Genomic DNA, 18,736 nt, shown 5'->3' with positions numbered 1-18,736 from the left:
ACGTGGTCTTATCTTATTGAGTTCATCCTTTGGAAATGCCAGCTTTACAATTTGTGTTCTGTGGTGGTGTGGGCTGATATTTCATGTTTATGAAATGTTTAAAATAACTTATAATCTAGCCCTAAAGTGACAAGTCAAACACTTTGCTGTAGCAGATCCAGTACTGGTCCAGATATTTCCAGTGTGAGTCTTGTTCACTTAAGAATACAAGAGGGGGCTTTTTGGAGCACCTAGCCCGTCTGGTACTTGGTAGCTAATTTTTCCAAGGATGCTTTCTAGCTGTTCCTTCAAAAAAAGCAGGGATTGACTTCGACAATATGTTTGGGCAACTTGTTTCATCCTCCCACAACCCTTTGTGTAAAGAAGTGTTTCTCGAATAGCAGTATAGAATATCTCATAGTGACCAAACAAAACTGACTTAAAACCACTCTGGATGGGTGGGCTTGAGTCAACCAAGGTATCCTCAGGTTGCTGCACGTCTGGGATTGACCTATAAGCTTCACCTACAGGCTTGCTTTAGATGCTATGGTGTGAATGAGAAGAAGATAGTTCTGTCATTACATTTTCAGGAGAAAGTCTAAAGTCTCCTTGCCTGTACAAGTTGTAAGCTCACTTAGCACCTGGTGATTCTAAATGTGGGTGGAGGGTACTAAAATAAAAACAACTGCAAATTCTAATTTCTTACAAAAAACAATCTTGGAATTGATAATGTGTAATCATCACACAAAGTAATATGTTTGTTTTCTGTTGAGGTTTCACTTGATTGCAATAATAAGGTAAAATAAAATGTATAATTACATAAATTTTCAAATAGAGATGTAAACAAAATAAAACTTTATTCCAGTTTATTCCAGATATTTGATCAAATTGATTACAATGAATATTAAAATAAGATAAAGTTAAATTTGGATATATATGTGCACTATGGAAGGCAAAACAACTTTTTCATTTTGTTTTGAACTGTGTGTGAAGAGCCAAAAACACTAGTGGAAACATGTTTAGGCAGGAATGGAGCCTGGACACTGGATTTGAGACCATGTTTTACCACAAGTCAGTAATACCTTTGTCTGCTCAGATGTTTGAAATTCCTTGGAAAAAGAAGCTTAAGAATGATATATTTAAGGTCCAAACTGGGAAGAGGTCATATCCTCTTGTCATACAGCTTGTCCCTCAGTGTGACAACACCTTTGTGTGCTCAAATGTTTGAAATTCCTTAGAATAGGAAGCTTAAAAATATATTTAAGGATTAAGCTGGATAGACATTATATTCTCTTGTCACACAGTTTGTCACTCAGTATGTTAACAGTTGCAATGACACTCCATAGTTCCTTCATGTCTGTTGCTGGAGTGATTCCTTTCTTGCTGCTGTGAAAAATTAGCTGCCATTTGTCTTTATCTGTTTTTCAGATCTTTGAGGGCTTGAGCTGTTGCTGAAGGAAGACTAAAAGTAAACAGACAGAGAGAATGATAGCTCACAGAAAAGACAAAGACACTTGAGAAAGACTGTGCTCGAGAAGCAAACAAAAGAGACACTAGGGCTACTTATGTGATGACTGAATGCGGGAAACCTTAACTAACATCCTGATTTGCTTGTCAAAATTCCTTTATAAGCATTTGAAGCCTTACACCTGAGGCTGAGGAAAAACATTAACTTGGATTTTGATTCAAATTGGAAAAGAACATGTTGGACATGTTGGAATTTGAGCTTTACTGATTTCTACTGAAAAGCATACACAATATCACACAGTAAAACTGTCAAAAGAAAATATTACCTGATGATATATAGTATACCTTTACACATAAGAGAGGTTTGCTTCTACTCAATAGATCAGCATGTTTAGTTTTTAAAATAGGTTTGCATGTGCTATTCTGTGTTTCCATAAGAAAAAAATATGATTTCTGAATGTCGAGTGATGTTTAAACAAGATGGCAGATGTACACAATACAGACATACACTCTGCTCAATACCACACTGCCAGGATAAAACACCAATAATGTTTTTCATGTTAAGTGTGCCTGTTTTATTATTTTGCTGGATACACAGGAAGTTGATTGCTGACAATGAGGAAAAGAACAATAAGGTAAACTCCAAAACCAGTATGTGACGAGATACTGTTTGTTTCTGTTTGAACTGAGAATGAGATAATTATACAATAGACATAATACAATATACTGTACAATAGAATACACAAATTAGGCTTAACAATTTCAAATATAAAGCCTTAAGACTGAAGTAATATCCTGTGTAATTGTTTAATGACCTTAAGCTGAAAAGCTTTGAAAAACGCATCAGATAATAAAACTGGATTAGATTCAATGTGTTTCATGTTTGTTTGCAGACACAAAGGTTATGCTTACGGCTGACTAAAATAAATACAGTACTGTTGATCGAAGTTAGAATTCCATCTTTCCACCACACACAGATATACACTCAGGTATCTGCTAGCTGATTTTTGCACTGCACACCTGAACAATGCAATGAAGTGAAGCACAAAAACTGACCAACATTGCAAAATCAATGTTTCCAGAAAGAACTGATTTACTTTTAGCTAGTTCTAATAATTATTTAGCACTTCTTTGCTTTTTTCTAACACAATAAACTATATGTCCAGCATATCTAGGGAAAGAAAGATTCTTCCAGAGCACATATTACATATTACAGTGTGTTAAACTCTATATCAGGGCATTTGAACAGAAGTTAAAGGGGAATTGTTCTAGAATGGGCAATACAAAAAAAAAGTAGGAACTGATCTGGTCCATTGGCAAAAAGATTACAGCACAGGATGCAGAAAAAAATAACTATAATCATCGCTGGTGTCTTTGTCAAAAACAAACAGGGTTCTTATGCTTCATAAACGATGGGACTTAGAAATGTAGCATGGTACCATTGAACAACGTTTATTGTAACTTTGTGAGGAGTGGCACTCACAAGGCACTTTTCTAAGCCAGCAACTATATCACCCTGCAACTCACAACTGGTAACCCACTTAAGCTAAACAGGTGTGAGCCTGGTCAGTACCTGGATGAGAAATCTCCTGGGAACATTTAGCTTGCTGCTGGAAGAGGTGTTAGTGTGACCAGTAGTTAGTGTCACCCTGTGGTCTGTATGGGTCCTAATGTCCCAATATAGTGACGGGGACACTATAATGCCAAAAAGGCACTGTAATTCGGATGAGACATAAAACAAAGGTCCTGACTCTCTGTGGTCCTATAGCTTTTCTCAAACATAGTAGGAGTGTTACTGGTGTCCTGGCCAAATTTCCCCTTGGCCTCCTAAAAATCTCCACCTATGAACTGGGTTCATTACTTTGTTCCCCTCCTTTCTGATGTGTGGTGAGTATACTGGCACACATTGACTGTTGTTGCATCAGGTAGGTGCTACACATGGTGGTGGAGGGGAGTCCACTTTGCATGTGCTTCTGGAGTGTCCAGAAAAGTGCTATATAATTGTAAACATTATTATTCTTCACTGAAGAACATGTTATGTTTTGTACCTTTTTGTATTTTGGGTTAAATGTTGTATTTACTTTAAAAAGTAATATCACAGTCAAACTTAATTATACTGATACATGTTGGAGTATTCAGAATACTGTGTAGAAAGGATAATTTATTTTTTTATTTGTTTTGGTTTTATTTTTATTTTACGTTTTAGACGTGATATTTTCAGTGTTTCTAATATCGTTCATTAAAAAGTAAAATTATACAGAGGGGAGTACATGTTTTGCTATATAATGTGGTTTGGGGAACGTTTGCATATTGTAAATATACACATCTCTAGTGTAAGATTGCATCATACTTATGATAAATGTTGAAGAAGACTAAGAAAACTTCATATGTATAATGAAAAATGTTCTATGGGATGCATTATTTAATAATGCACTATTTGCCATTTCACAATGTAGTTTGGGGTAATTTTTAAGTAAACGATCAATCCCACAGAATTATTGTCCAGACATGATAGATGTAACAGAGTCTACATGACTTACAGTAATAAAATTTCAGTAGAACGAGATTTTTTTCTTAACGACCAATACAGTACCGTATGTAATGCACATTTTGCTACGCCGTAAAATTTAGTTTTGTTGTAGTTTTTAGCCTAACTTTAAATCTTAAATTCAAGGTAATACTGCACCATTTCGATTAATGGTAGCAAGTTTTTTGTGATACATTGAATACTGCGTAAAACGGATGATTTGCGTTACCGAATAAAAAGGTCTTGGCTACATTTTCCTTTAGTTTAGCTTTCCACATTAAACTTGCCCCATATTGACGGGTACCAACAGCGAAAATCTTTCATTAGAACGCAATGATAACTGCATTCGTGCAATATAACTTTTATAACTATTTAAAATGAGCCATGCACTCCTATGTAGGTAAGGGACAGGTAAATGAGGGAACTGGGACCAATTATTGTTCTTATAGTCAGTCTACCGTTCCTTTTCCTCCACATGATGCCGAACAGGTTAATAATAAAATGTATCGTAAGAAACCGATGAGCAGCCACCAGCTCTCTCAAGTGCACCACTGACAAAGCAACAGATTAAATCCTTATTTTATTGTTTTATCCCTGTCTGCTCTGCTCTGCTCTGAACACTTCCTTTCTACAGCGGGGACACTTGTACATGAAAGAGTGAGTGACGCCTAGACGCAGCACGGCCTGCACGCTGCGTTTGGGAGGGACTAAGCCTTGTTCGAATAGTTCTTGTAGTTTTCAGCTCATTGCGACTAGGTAATGGTTTCCCAAAGCAGAATGCAGTGCTGAACAAGATACGTTACGGTAGTAAAATGTCTCTACGCTTTGTGGTTTATATGAGTTAAAAGAAATACTATAACTGTTGCTGACATTTGCTGCCGAGGTCTGAAACCGCATGGGACTTTCATTTAGACTTAGGCATGCTTACGAACAAGCACGTTTTTACATTTTATGAAATTTGACAAAGATATAGATCTACAGCGGATATAAATAAATCTGGTGGTAATCATGTCTGTCAGTAAAGAAACCCAGTTTCCCGAAAACTTTGCCTGGGGGGCAGCAACTGCAGCCTATCAGGTAGAAGGTAAGTGCCTCTTTTTCAAATTCAATTATTATCTGTATGGATCTGGCCATCTGTAAAACTCTCACGTTTCTTTAAATCTGAGGATATTTATTTGTTTGATTTTCTAAGCTAGTCTGACCCTGTAAGAGCACATTGTAATAGCGTGTCATACAACATTCCTGAAGTCCAGAATGTGCCCTACAGTCAAAATAAAACTGAATTATTAACTACTTTTATCATTTTATCACTTTCATCACCAAGTATTAAGTGTAATATCAGCATTTTAACATATCACAATGCCCATGTGATTTGCATCACTCCTAGTCAAACTTGTTTTTAATATAACTGCATCATAATTGAGTAAAAACAAGACTATAGCATCACCAGCTCAGCAGGCTCCTATACATCTCCCAAGAAAACCCCATTTTAATTTTATTTCAGCATTTTGTTTCTTTTTAACATTTTACCAATTATATTTTATATTTCATGTGTTGATTTTGTATTGGTCTGATTAGTGTTATTCATTAATATTATTTATTATTAGTGTTATGTACTTTACCATTGGGCTTTGGAGCAGTGATAATATTGCATGTGTAATTCCTCACAGTCACATTCCAGTAGCTTTTCTAGAATGTATTCTTTCTCAAATAGTTATAAAATAGATGTGTTGCTCAAATTACCAAATGCTGTGAAAAACATAAACATAGAACTGACAAAGAAAGCACAGTTTTTGTATGCATTGATTTTTATGTGGAAAGTGAACTCAGCCTTGCTTTGACCAAAGAATGCTGGAGTACTGAGCCAGCTCAGGAAATCAAACAATGTAACAAATTAACAACAACAGAGAATTAAGCTGTGCAGCTGCAGGAAACAATTACAATATTTGGACAGTGTTCTCTGCAAGGGTGTTAAAACAACAAAGATTGAGGTGATTAATACACTAAACTAGAGAGCTACTGCAAGACTTTTTTTTACTAATCATTGCAGCGTGGGATATAAGGAAAGGAATTCCACACACAACTGTTTTCAAGATTATTGATCCTAACAATCCTAAAATGTAATGAAATGGAAATTGTTTTGATGGTTTTAATAAATGGCTAAATGATGGCTAACACACAGGAAAATCAAGTCAATCATGTCTCAATCTTTCTTGTGGATCTGAAAGATCACAGTTTTATGCAGCTTTACTGACCTAAACGCATTTGAAAGGAGTGTGCTACATGTGAGTGCTGATAGCTCACAGAGTGATCCATAACCAAAGCTTTATTGATGCGTTATCATGACCTCAGTATAATGGCAACAGATTAAGGTTTGGATTAAATTATAATTATGACCCTTTACTGATATTCCAAATTACTACCCAAGGACCGGATAGCTGGTTGCCTTTTTGTTGAAGCAAGAAACCCTTGGCAGATAGAAAAGCCTCCATCAAATAGCTGGGATTTTCAAACTGCGATTATTGGGCTCTTTGAATTCTTGATTTATTCCAGGCCCTTCTTGGCTGAAGTCATGTTGCAGATTCTTCAATTTTTCAATGAGACACAAAACAGATTTAAGCAACATTTAGATTTCTCCAGGAATCATATCTATATATATAAATCCATGTGTGTATTTTTCTTTTACTTAAATGAACTGTTATAATGTCTGATGTTGCATCTTTCTGCCTGAAACAGGAGGATGGAATCTGGATGGCAGAGGTCCCAGTATTTGGGACACTTTCTGCCATGGAAAAGGCCACGTCTTTCAAGCACAAACTGCCGATGTGGCTTGCAACAGTTATGAGCTTTGGGAAGCCGATCTAAAGTGTATAAAGGAGATAGGACTGACTCACTACCGCCTGTCCCTCTCGTGGTCACGGCTGCTTCCTGACGGAACAACACACCATATCAATCAGAAAGGTAAACTGTATTTTTTTTATTAGGGTGATTATTCTGACTATCGTTTATCTCACTGACTTCAGCCTTTACTCCTTTGACTTTGCTCGTTTGCCTGAGAGGACTGTATCCTGCAGTAAAGTATAGCTTCCCTCTCCAGTGTCTGTGAGAGAAGCCGCAAGCATTCCTTCTTGCCATCAGTCTGTCATTCGATAATTGCAGAGGATTTGAGGTTGTGTGCTGAAGTCAGTGATGCTCAGCATCTGCAGTGCTGCCTCAAACATTCATAGTTAACAATGTCAGTGTCTTCCTAGTGTGCTTTAGTACCTGAGGCGTTTATAATAACGACAAATTCCTTGCATTTTTGTAACGTTTTTCCACCCAACTCTACTCTACGTGTTTTATACACAGGATAAGACCCACTTCATCTCCATCTTAGGCACAGCAGCCATTATTTGCCAGCAGCCCCACTATGCTGTCAGAAAGTTTAGCTTTATGACAGATGATTTCCTGTCCTGGGCACAAGCCAGCAGTTATTGAATCACCATGTGATGCAGCAAGGAAGATTCTTCTGTCAGAATGCTACCCCCTTACGTGTGAGAGCTGTAGAGCTCAACTCTACTAAGTGTCTTTCACAAATTCTATAGCCAACAAATATCAACACTTTTGTTTAATTCCATGGGAATTCACAGTATTTCAAAGACCTCCCTTACAAGTGTATTGGACACAATAAAAGAAAAAACCACTCAGCTCCACACTCCTGTACAGTATTTCACATTTATTCAGCTTCTACCTAACAGCATGAAGAACCTTCCTCTGTGGTTCCCAGTCATAAATTATGTAGTGGCAGACCCAATTAGACTAGACAGCTACTGGTGTTTGTTTCCAATAACCTCTTCTGGGACCTTTAAGATTTCCATCCCAAGAGTGTGGCTGGGTGAAATTGTGCCCTCTGTTGGCCAACATGGAGAAATGTTGCAAAGGAACAAGTAAAAGTTTATTCCATGCTGAAAAAAGACAAAAAAAAAACACCGTTTCGGCTGTAGAACCTTCTTTGGCCACAACCGAAGAATGCTCAACAGCCAAAACGTTGTGTTTTTTTTCTTTTTTCAGCATGGAATAAATCTTTACTTGTTCCTTTGCAGCCTACTGACGCAGCTACCTACTTGAACTACTATGGAGAAATGTTTACAATATACACTGCATTATACATTTACTGTGCCTTACAAAAGCTTTTACCCCCTTCACAATTATGTCCACTTTTTAATTACAAATTATGAATACACATTTTTGAAGTGAATGTTTAAAAAATTGGAACTCTCAAGCTCAACACTTATAGGTAAAAGAAGTAGTTGTCCGCAAAACGTTTAAGAGAAAAATAAAACATTTTGAAAACTACAAGACATTGTATGCTTTATTGTCTGTTAGGAACAAACTCTTTGAGCTCTACGATGGTTTTAAGTTGGTGGAAATATAAATTACTTTCTTTTTTTTTCCAGGAGTTGATTATTATAACAAAATTGTCAATGACCTGTTGGCCAATAATGTCACTCCCATGGTAACCCTGTATCATTTTGACCTACCACAAGCTCTTCAGGATAAGGATGGATGGAAATCTGAGCAGATTGTGGATGTCTTTGACAACTATGCAAAGTTTTGCTTCAGCACCTTTGGGGACAGAGTAAAGCTCTGGCTTACTTTGAACGAGCCCTATGTTTGTGCCACTTTAGGATATGAAGATGGTAGTTTTGCGCCTGGAGTGAAAGATCCAGGACAATCTGTGTATCAGGTGGGCCACAACATGTTGAAGGCTCATGCTAAGGCGTGGCACAGCTATAACACCTTTTTTAGACAAGAACAGAAAGGCTTAGTATCTCTGGCTTTGAACAGTGACTGGGCAGAACATTGTGATCCAAATAATCCAGAGGATGTTGCAGCAACTGAAAGATATATGGCATTCATGTTGGACTGGTTTGCCAATCCTGTCTTTGTGAATGGAGATTATCCGATCATCATGAAAGCCCAGATTGAGGCCAGAAGCAAAATGCAAGGATTCCCCAGGTCTCGGTTACCGGAGTTCACAGAGGAGGAGAAGCACAGGATTAAGGGCACTGCAGACTTTTTCGCTTTAAACTACTACACTTCTCGCAAAGTGAAGTTTTCAAAAAGCCCTCCAGATAAAGTGAGTTTTGAGACCGATTTGGAGGCAGAAGGAAAAAAGGATCCATCATGGCCCATTTCTGGAGTTTCATGGTTAGCAGTAGTTCCTTGGGGTCTGCGAAAGTTATTGAAGTACATTAAGGTAAATCTCAGACTTTTAGTTTAGCTAATTCTGATAGATTTATGGAACAGCTTTGCAACATTTTTGCTGCAGCGCAAAGTTTGCTCCACTTTTTCTCCCCAATTAAGCGCCCTTAAATCCTACTGTTACATAAAAAAAAAATTTGTTTTCCACATCTTTACTTCTTTTATCATGATCATACTTTTATAACTCTGGTAGGAACAAATTCTGGTAGGAACAAAAGGCTTTGAAAGTCCCAGTCATTCTTTAACCAAATATGGAGGCATGACTGATTGTTTGCTATTTGGTATTCAGTCAGTACATGTGCAAGAGAGAACATGCTCGTAGTTGCGTTCTCCAGCTCTCTCCCGCAAATGCAACATTTGTATTTCCCTTTAATTTTATTTCCATCTAATCTACTCATTACTGAGCTGAACTCAATTAATTGAACGAAAAAAAATGGAACTCCATTACATGTTAAGAAGCATGTGATGATAAAAACTTCCTAAACATCCTGCTAAAGTAGGAACTGGAGTCTCAATAACTGTCTAAAATATGATTGAGGCCTCATAATTCTGTTGTGAGCCTCAAACAGTATTTCTATCAACATTATATAGATTTATATATAATGTTATACAGTGCCTTGCGAAAGTATTCGGCCCCCTTGAACTTTTCAACCTTTTGCCACATTTCAGGCTTCAAACATAAAGATATAAATTTTTTATTTTATGTGAAGAATCACCAACAAGTGGGACACAATTGTGAAGTGGAACGAAATCTATTGGATTTTTGAAACTTTTTTAACTAATAAAAAAATGAAAAGTGGGGCGTGCAAAATTATTCGGCCCCTTTACTTTCAGTGCAGCAAACTCACTCCAGAAGTTCAGCGAGGATCTCTGAATGATCCAATGTTGTCCTAAATGACTGATGGTGATAAATAGAATCCACCTGTGTGTAATCAAGTCTCTGTATAAATGCACCTGCTCTGTGATAGTCTCAAGGTTCTGTTGAAAGCGCAGAGAGCATCATGAAGACCAAGGAACACACCAGGCAGGTCCGTAATACTGTTATGGAGAAGTTTAAAGCCGGATTTGGATACAAAAAGATTTCCCAAGCTTCAAACATCCCAAGGAGCACTGTGCAAGCGATCATCTTGAAATGGAAGGAGTATCAGACCACTGCAAATCTACCAAGACCTGGCCGTCCCTCTAAACTTTCAGCTCAGACAAGGAGAAGACTGATCAGAGATGCAGCCAAGAGGCCCATGATCACTCTGGATGAACTGCAGAGAACTACAGCTGAGGTGGGAGAGTCTGTCCATAGGACAACAATCAGTCTTACACTGCACAAATCTGGCCTTTATGGAAGAGTGGCAAGAAGAAAACCATTTCTCAAAGATATCCATAAAAAGTCTCGTCTAAAGTTTGCCACAAGCCACCTGGGAGACACCCCAAACATGTGGAAGAAGGTGCTCTGGTCAGATGAAACCAAAATCGAACTTTTTGGCCACAATGCAAAACGATATGTTTGGCGTAAAAGCAACACAGCTCATCACCCTCAACACACCATCCCCACTGTCAAACATGATGGTGGCAGCATCATGGTTTGGGCCTGCTTTTCTTCAGCAGGGACAGGGAAGATGGTTAAAATTGAGGGGAAGATGGATGCAGCCAAATACAGGACCATTCTGGATGAAAACCTGTTGGAGTCTGCAAAAGACCTGAAACTGGGACGGAGATTTATCTTCCAACAAGACAATGATCCCAAACATACAGCAAAATCTACAAAGGAATGGTTCACAAATAAACATATCCAGGTGTTTGAATGGCCAAGTCAAAGTCCAGACCTGAATCCAATCGAGAATCTGTGGAAAGAGCTGAAAACTGCTGTTCACAAACGCTCTCCATCCAACCTCACTGAGCTCGAGCTGTTTTGCAAGGAAGAATGGGCAAGAATTTCAGTCTCTCGATGTGCAAAACTGATAGAGACATACCCCAAGCGACTTGCAGCTGTAATCGCAGCAAAAGGTGGCTCTACAAAGTATTAACGCAAGGGGGCCGAATAATTTTGCACGCCCCACTTTTCATTTTTTTATTAGTTAAAAAAGTTTCAAAAATCCAATAGATTTCGTTCCACTTCACAATTGTGTCCCACTTGTTGGTGATTCTTCACATGAAATAAAAAATGTATATCTTTATGTTTGAAGCCTGAAATGTGGCAAAAGGTTGAAAAGTTCAAGGGGGCCGAATACTTTCGCAAGGCACTGTATGTAGGCTAGCATTGCATGTTATATAGAGGTTAGCATTGCTGCCTCACAGTACTGGGACCTGGTCCACCTCCCCGGTGACCCTGAATTAGACGAAGCGGTCGGACAATCGATGGACGGATGAACAAAATAAACTTTTTTTCTTCCTAGGACACATACAATAACCCACCTGTCTACATCACAGAAAATGGTTTCTGTCAGCCTGACCCTGCACCCTTAGAAGACACCCAGCGCTGTACATTCTACGAAGATACACTGCTAGAAGTTTTGAAAGGTACTGTATGAGGAATATCCCTGTTATTCCCCGCAAAGAGTTGACTGCTTTCTAGATAAAACGAGAACAGTTGTTAGAACAGTGCTTACAAGTTGAAAATAAACTCTGAAAAAAGGGGGAGGAGAGCTCAACAAATTAAAAATGGTGTGGTGGTTACATAGGTTGGAAGCAGCACGTATTTCCGATAAGAGGGATAAACTGAATTTTAGTTTGCAACAAAAAGAAAGTGAAATCTGTGTTATTTAGCAATAGAAAACAAAATTGAAGTTTAAGACACAAAATTGCAGAGACACAGAACACAACATTGAATTGGACACAAAAGAGAAAACAGGGTTTTTCATGATATAAGTTTTTACAAAAAATGCACACATATTGCAGTTTTCTGTGAATATTGTACAACTGCTGTTATAAACATATGCAGAGGAAGTGAAAAATTGACTAAAACAGATTTGTTATCAAAATATAACCTGATTATTGTTTAAGAGTTTGAAATTAATCCTCTTTGTAATGCGCAGTCATTATGCTCTTTAATTTCTATTTTCTCAATAGTTTTGTGATATGAAACCTTGATTTTGTAGTTTTGATGAAACATCTTGATTTTTAATATTGAAAACTGAGTGATCTTTAGAGTATTTGGGAAACATGACCAGTACAGGTAACAGACAAGCAATGAAAATGGACATGGTTGATATTACTTCTTTCAGGTTTTTGAAAGATATTGCATATTGCCTTTAGCAAGAGGACGTCTGGATTGAAAAGAATTATATAAGCTACAGCTAAAAAAAAAACGTTGGAAGCAGTCTTTTAGTGTGATTACACAGGTACAGCTCTGCTAGTTTCAGTAAATGTGATTGAAATGAAGGGAGGTACAAGGAAATTGGGTCACTTTTTTGCTTGGGGTGAAGTCAAGGTTTAAAGAATCTGATTAATTTAGTTCTGGTTAAAAATTCTCACAAGAGAAAGTATTTGCAGCCCCTGAGAGATTGCGTTTATATCCAAAATGGAAATACATATTTTTTTCCTGACCTCCTTTTATTCTGCTTTTTATCTAGCTATGAAATCTTTGAATATACAAAATGTACTCGGGGAGTTGTTTCACTTATTATTGACATACTAATACAGAGGTAACATAAAATACATTTATTCAGTATTTGTGGCACATAAATATATGGGTAATGAGCTACTAATATATAATGCCTTCATAATATAGCTTTTCGGTCATACTGTACACAGATGTCTCTTTTTATTTCATCTAATAGTACCATTTATATCCCTACTTGTGTCAAACCTTTTGAAAAAAATCTACTATCATTTTAATGTGACACTTTAACCTCATTTTGTTTCTATTTCATGACTGTGATGTGGTACTACTATTGAAGTCCAGAGCTCAAACTGTATCCAGATAATTTTTTGATTCACTCAAGATTTGTTCCAAGGCCATCTTTTATAATATACAGATATTTCCCACATTTAGCACAGTCTTGATTTCTCTGATATTCCAAAACCCATTTATACTACAGCTGATGAACTGATTACTACAGCTCTCTTTATGCTAGTCCCCCACAGAATACATATGCAACACAGCAGCCCAGAGTTTTCACTTACTGATTCATCATATCAATATACATTACTGCACTATTTGCTGCTATCTATTGAGCACTTGAATTAGTTTTTGAATTTTCACCTTCTGTTTTATGTGTCTTTACCTTTATAGTTACCAGACATAATTACATAATTATTTACATATGTATTTATGTATTTACATAAATACATAATTACAGTTACATAATATTTTGGTATTATGTTTCTGTGGAGATTCAAGAGACTATCAGTAGTTCTCTGATAAGTTGGGAACAAGATAAAAAACTTTCAGGAAGCTTAAACACTGTGCAGATTTTGTTTTTAAAGTATTTGAAAATAAGCTGTTTTGCAACAATAATGTATGTTTAGCACATTTTTCTTCACAGCTCAAAGGTTTGTCTTATTTTTAAGGTGCTGTACTTTAAGAAGATAATATTGAAAATAAACTGTTATATTTTAAAAGTTGGTACAGTAAATGTGTTTTGAGTATTTTCCTTTAAAGAATCATGTATTATTTTGTTTACAGTACTTTATAACTATTATTTTGATGATGCATATGAATTTTTACAGCACTTATCTGTAGTTCTACATAAATGACTTAAGATTTTCCTTGCATGTTTTGTTCATGAACATGTTTTGTTTTTTAGCCATCCACCAAGACGGTGTTGATGTAAGAGGCTACTTTGCGTGGTCCCTGCTGGATAACTTTGAGTGGATCTATGGCTACAGTGTTCGATTTGGATTATTTCACGTTGACTTTACCCATCCAGAACTGACTCGCACAGTATACAAGTCAGGAAAAGAGTATTGTAAAATCATTTCAAGAAATGGCTTTCATACTGAAGAAGAAGGCTGAAGCTAGTCTGACATTTTTAATGTTGTAGGAAGTGCCAACATAAACATACCTTCAACCTTTGGAAGGGTGTACAGTATGTTTTTCAGAACTGATGGGGCCTACTGTTGGATGATTTAAATAAGGCATTAAAATGGTCCTCAAAATTTCCATCAGTTCATCTTCATCTTCTTTATTTCTGCTTCAGTAGATGCTATCAGTTCATTTTTAAAACTTTCACCTCTGTAAAAAACATAATTCTGTCAGTATATTCGTATATTTACAGTGTAGGCTTTTTGAATATTTCATGTTAATATTTGATGTTTGATTTGATTTCAGCACACTTCTTCTTCAGAACATTTTCAATAAAAGCGCAGCTAATAAGTGGCAAATCTGACTTATCCATCATTAGACAATTGTATGACATACAAAAACACACACGCACACTGTGATCGACATGCTAGGGGTCAAAATACTACTTAATTTTTTTTTTGCAATTTTTTGTAGATCACAAATTGTTTCTTAGTTTCTTGTCACTGTTTCCTGCCATTCCAGCTGTTACCATGCTGATTTCAAATGCCCATGACTCACTCCCCTGAAAGTCTAAGAGAAGTAGACTTTGAGAGTGAACTGCTACCTGTTGAGTTCAAAGGACTATCTTGGCCATTGCATAAAAACGATTAATGCTAGCACATTTTATATTTCAAAAAGATGGGGAGATGAATTTCACTTCCCCCACTTCATGAACAATTTTGTATGTATTTTTTTAATGTTATTATGTAATTTGGTTATATCCATATACAGTTCATGTCAAGGCTTCACCTAGTGAACAGGATTTATCTTCCCGTTGGTGGTGATGAACTGTTTTATACACAGAAGAGCTTTTCCTACTACTCTGAATGGTGGTGTATAATGTACAGATGCTGCCTACTGACTTTTTACACATTTGAAGGTGACGGGCAGTTTTGCATTTCATTAAAGATTTTGCCATGGTCCTTCAGTCAAAATGAATAATCATGATAATGTTGACCATCATTAACCACAGGGAACAGAAGTTACTCCCATAGAAATTATTTAATGATGGGGAATCATCCATATGGCTCTTGATACTGCAAATGCTTGACCTCACCGAATTTGTAACTGTTTCAGATTCTTCTTCCTTGTATCTTAGTGCTGGTAAGAAAAATCAGAGGTCTGTGGAAGAGGCCTCAACAAGCATTTAATTTCCCTATTAACCACTGAAGAAACAGAAAACTTCCCTTTTAGGAGCTCTGGAAGTGGAAAATGCTATCCAGTTATTAAGTATAGAAAGATTGCCCACAGGGTGTGAGTTGTAGGAAGCTAGCTCACTGCCTTAATGGACTAAAGCCCCACAGGTGATACGATTTCTGTACTAGATGGCAGCCAGATTGATTGTTGGGCAAGAAAAAGCCAGGAATACAATTCCTGAGTGGGCAAGCAATCACTCAGTTAGCTAACAGGCAAAGACACAGCAGCCATAAAAAGGTTTTTTTTACTGAAATCTCACCAACTCTTTAGGGAAGAGTACCATTTAACAGGAACAACTAACTGCATTTATTTTTTTAGAAGGCAATATAAAAAGTGATGTAGCAAAATAACTTCCTTTTAAGAAACCTATTTTCGCTGTCTTTTTTTTAAATATGGGTTTATATTTTATTTTATTCCTTTTTTACATGCCTTGATGCCTTGATGAGGCAAAAAAATAGAATCACTGATGTTACTTTTTAGTATCTATGACCACATCCAAATGGAATAGCGTGTCTGAAAATGAAAGCTAAATTTCTCTTATAGATTATACATTTTGTACAGTGATTGCAATCACTGTAGAACTGCTGCATTTTTTTGGTGGTGCTGGTAAGTATTTTTACACCTGCTGAACAAACACTCTGATCACTCTCAAGAGGACATAATGTACATGAGGAAAAAAAGATCTGATACCCCTAAGAGTATAAAAGCAGAGAAACCTTTTGACCTGTAAAGGATGTACTGTATGTAAATACAAATAAAGCAAACAACTGTTTGTAAGTCTACTTCTTATGAGGTGTATTACTGGTTTCTGTAAAGGTGTAACAGATAATGGCTAACAATAGCAATAAGTAATTTATGACTTTACTCAGATCAATGAGTTAGAATAAAGGGCTGAATTATAGCATGAGCAACTGCTGTAACAAAACCACTGAATTAGAACTTCACTTCTTACACCATCCAAAACAGACAACAAGAAAGTTAAGTTATTCACTCGGACTGTTACTTAAAGTGAATCAGTGAGTGGCAGAGTTTGGGTTTGAACCAGGATGTTTTTGGCAGAAGACCCTTTAACTTAAATAGTGAAACAGCTGTGAAAGGTTAGTTATTGCACAGTGAGGCTGTTTGGTTTGCACATGATAAGTGTGCAGCATAGCCATTTCAAGGGTTAGTAAATCATTCGCTGATAACTCAAGATAGCGGTGTAGCATTTCATTTTTGAAAAGATTTTTTCAGTTTAAAACGGATCATAATTAAATTCATAGTTATGATTAAATAAACCCTGAATACAAATATTGTGTAATTTATATGGACCTTACATTTTAAATATCAATGCCTTCTTCCTGATAACATTTGCTTCTAAAACCTGTTCAAGACACTTCTCTTAGGGTCAAAAGAGTAAACTATTATGCTGTACATATGCTTAGTGAGCTTCATTCTGGAAAATTCATGTGGGTATTCTCTAACAATGCAAGACAACAACTGATGATAATGCAAGTGGCAACTGGCATTTTCTCCAAGTATTAATAATTTAATTGCATTGCTACAGGCTAGCTACTTGGCCTTTAAAACCTGTATCACTAAGAAAAACAATTCTGTATAAGACTGAGCAAGCTTCTTGATTGAATCTGATTCAACTTGATTCAAGGATATGTATGAGTCACAAAAAATTAACTGCAAAGTTAAAAACCATCCCACAGAGAGAATTATAAACTCGCATAGCAAGGTAGTTGTCTCTACATGAAAATTGTTTTATACCTAGATAAAAACTGAAAGAACTTCTTATAGAAATGCAAATAAACTCAATGCATATTGTGGGGACCAAAGTGATATCTGAAACAGAACTTCAGATTTTTTTTCCTGTTACTAATGACAGTCAATATGCTGCCTCTTAGTTTTCCTCTTCTAGACAATGAAAAGCAATGAAAAGAATATCCAGAATGGATATATGTTTTCAAAGGCATTGACAGAGTGACATTTTTATCTTAGAGAAAATTATGAGGACCCCATGGAAAATGTGAAACAGAGAAAATTATGAGGACCCCATGGAAATTGAGAACTAAAAGGGACTAATTTGGAAACTGGAATTTAGTGCTTTTAAAACCTAGAACAGGTTTCATTTTTTATATTGTGTGGATCTGGGATAATCTACCCAGCTATGTTGTTGAAGCTGATACACTGGCTTCTTTCAAAAAATACTTGGATAAGATCTTAGAACCCATGAGTTATCAGCAACCGAATGGGCTTGATGGGTTGAATGGCCATTTTTCATTTGTAGCTTTTCTTATGTTCTTCTAGCAATAATTTCATAGCATTGTGTGTCATTCATGTCTTCTCATAAAATGATCCTCATTTCATGCTTGAAAACTCTTTCTGAAGCTATTGTGGCAAATATAATCGAAACAAAAATCACAGAAGAGAAGCTAGCAGAAGGAACATAATTAGATTGTCAAAAGTAATGACAGGCAAATTATGGCTTAAGCCCTATCCTGTAAATCCCATGAAATGAAAATCATAGCTTGCCTTGTCTTTCAAATGTTACCATTTAAAAGTTCATTTTGACAGACAGAACAAGACAACTATTTTTTGACAAAAGATATGTGGTGTAACAAGGCTGTAAGTACAAAAAAACATCACAATTCAGCTTATGGATTTTCCTCCAATTTTGCGGTGCTGAAATTGCAAGCAATCAGATTTTGTGGCAAAGCAGTTTTTATTTAAGTGTCTTAAACTGATGATTAGTTTCTTAGAAGATGGGGAGCAACCAAAATTGCTTTAAACCAATGGTAATTTACAGTATGTTTATTTACAGTTTATGTTTTATCAAATAAAAATAACAACAAATGCTCAAATCCATGTCACTATGCAAAACAAGGAAGATTTTTCCTCCAGTCATGTATCATGTTTTAATTCATTTTGTTTTCCTATTCCACCTGCTTGAAAATAGTCTACATTCAGCGTTACACATTTATTTCAAATACTTTAGTTCTGGATCTGCCAATAATTGGTGCACTTTGAGTAAAAGTACTTTATCATTGGGTGCGCTTCCATAAAAGTCTCTTTGTAGTTCTTTTTTTCTATAATAAAAAGCAGCTTTCATTGCCTTTAGACAATCTAGAGTGAAATGAAAAATCGGTAAGATAGGTTAAAGGTTATAAAGGATTTAGTCAGTTTGAAAATGGTTAATGAACCTCAAAATATTGACTTTTGACTCCAAGCTGAGGCGAACAGATGACATACAAGAAAGACAAGTTTATGAATTAAAGAGGTCTATCATTTTTCCATTGTAATTTAATGTAATTTAATTTAAAATTGAAACCTAAATT

General features: G+C 36.3%; 1 protein-coding gene across 1 annotated transcript; it reads left to right on the top strand.

The window, feature by feature from the left end:
* Nucleotides 1–4,701: 4,701 nt before the first annotated feature.
* LOC102697874 (cytosolic beta-glucosidase) lies at nucleotides 4,702–14,536 on the top strand. The gene is made up of 5 exons (XM_006629870.3): nucleotides 4,702–5,057; nucleotides 6,710–6,934; nucleotides 8,410–9,212; nucleotides 11,608–11,731; nucleotides 13,960–14,536. Exons 1-5 carry the CDS (start codon nucleotides 4,982–4,984, stop codon nucleotides 14,166–14,168), a joined length of 1,437 nt encoding a protein of 478 aa, XP_006629933.1. The 5' UTR covers nucleotides 4,702–4,981; the 3' UTR covers nucleotides 14,169–14,536.
* Nucleotides 14,537–18,736: the final 4,200 nt, after the last annotated feature.

This window comes from Lepisosteus oculatus, chromosome 1 (genome assembly GCF_040954835.1).
Source record: "Lepisosteus oculatus isolate fLepOcu1 chromosome 1, fLepOcu1.hap2, whole genome shotgun sequence".
NCBI classification, from domain to species: Eukaryota; Metazoa; Chordata; class Actinopteri; order Semionotiformes; family Lepisosteidae; genus Lepisosteus; species Lepisosteus oculatus.
The sequence above is the reverse complement of the archived record's forward strand: the minus strand, read 5'-3'. Positions and strand labels throughout refer to the sequence as shown.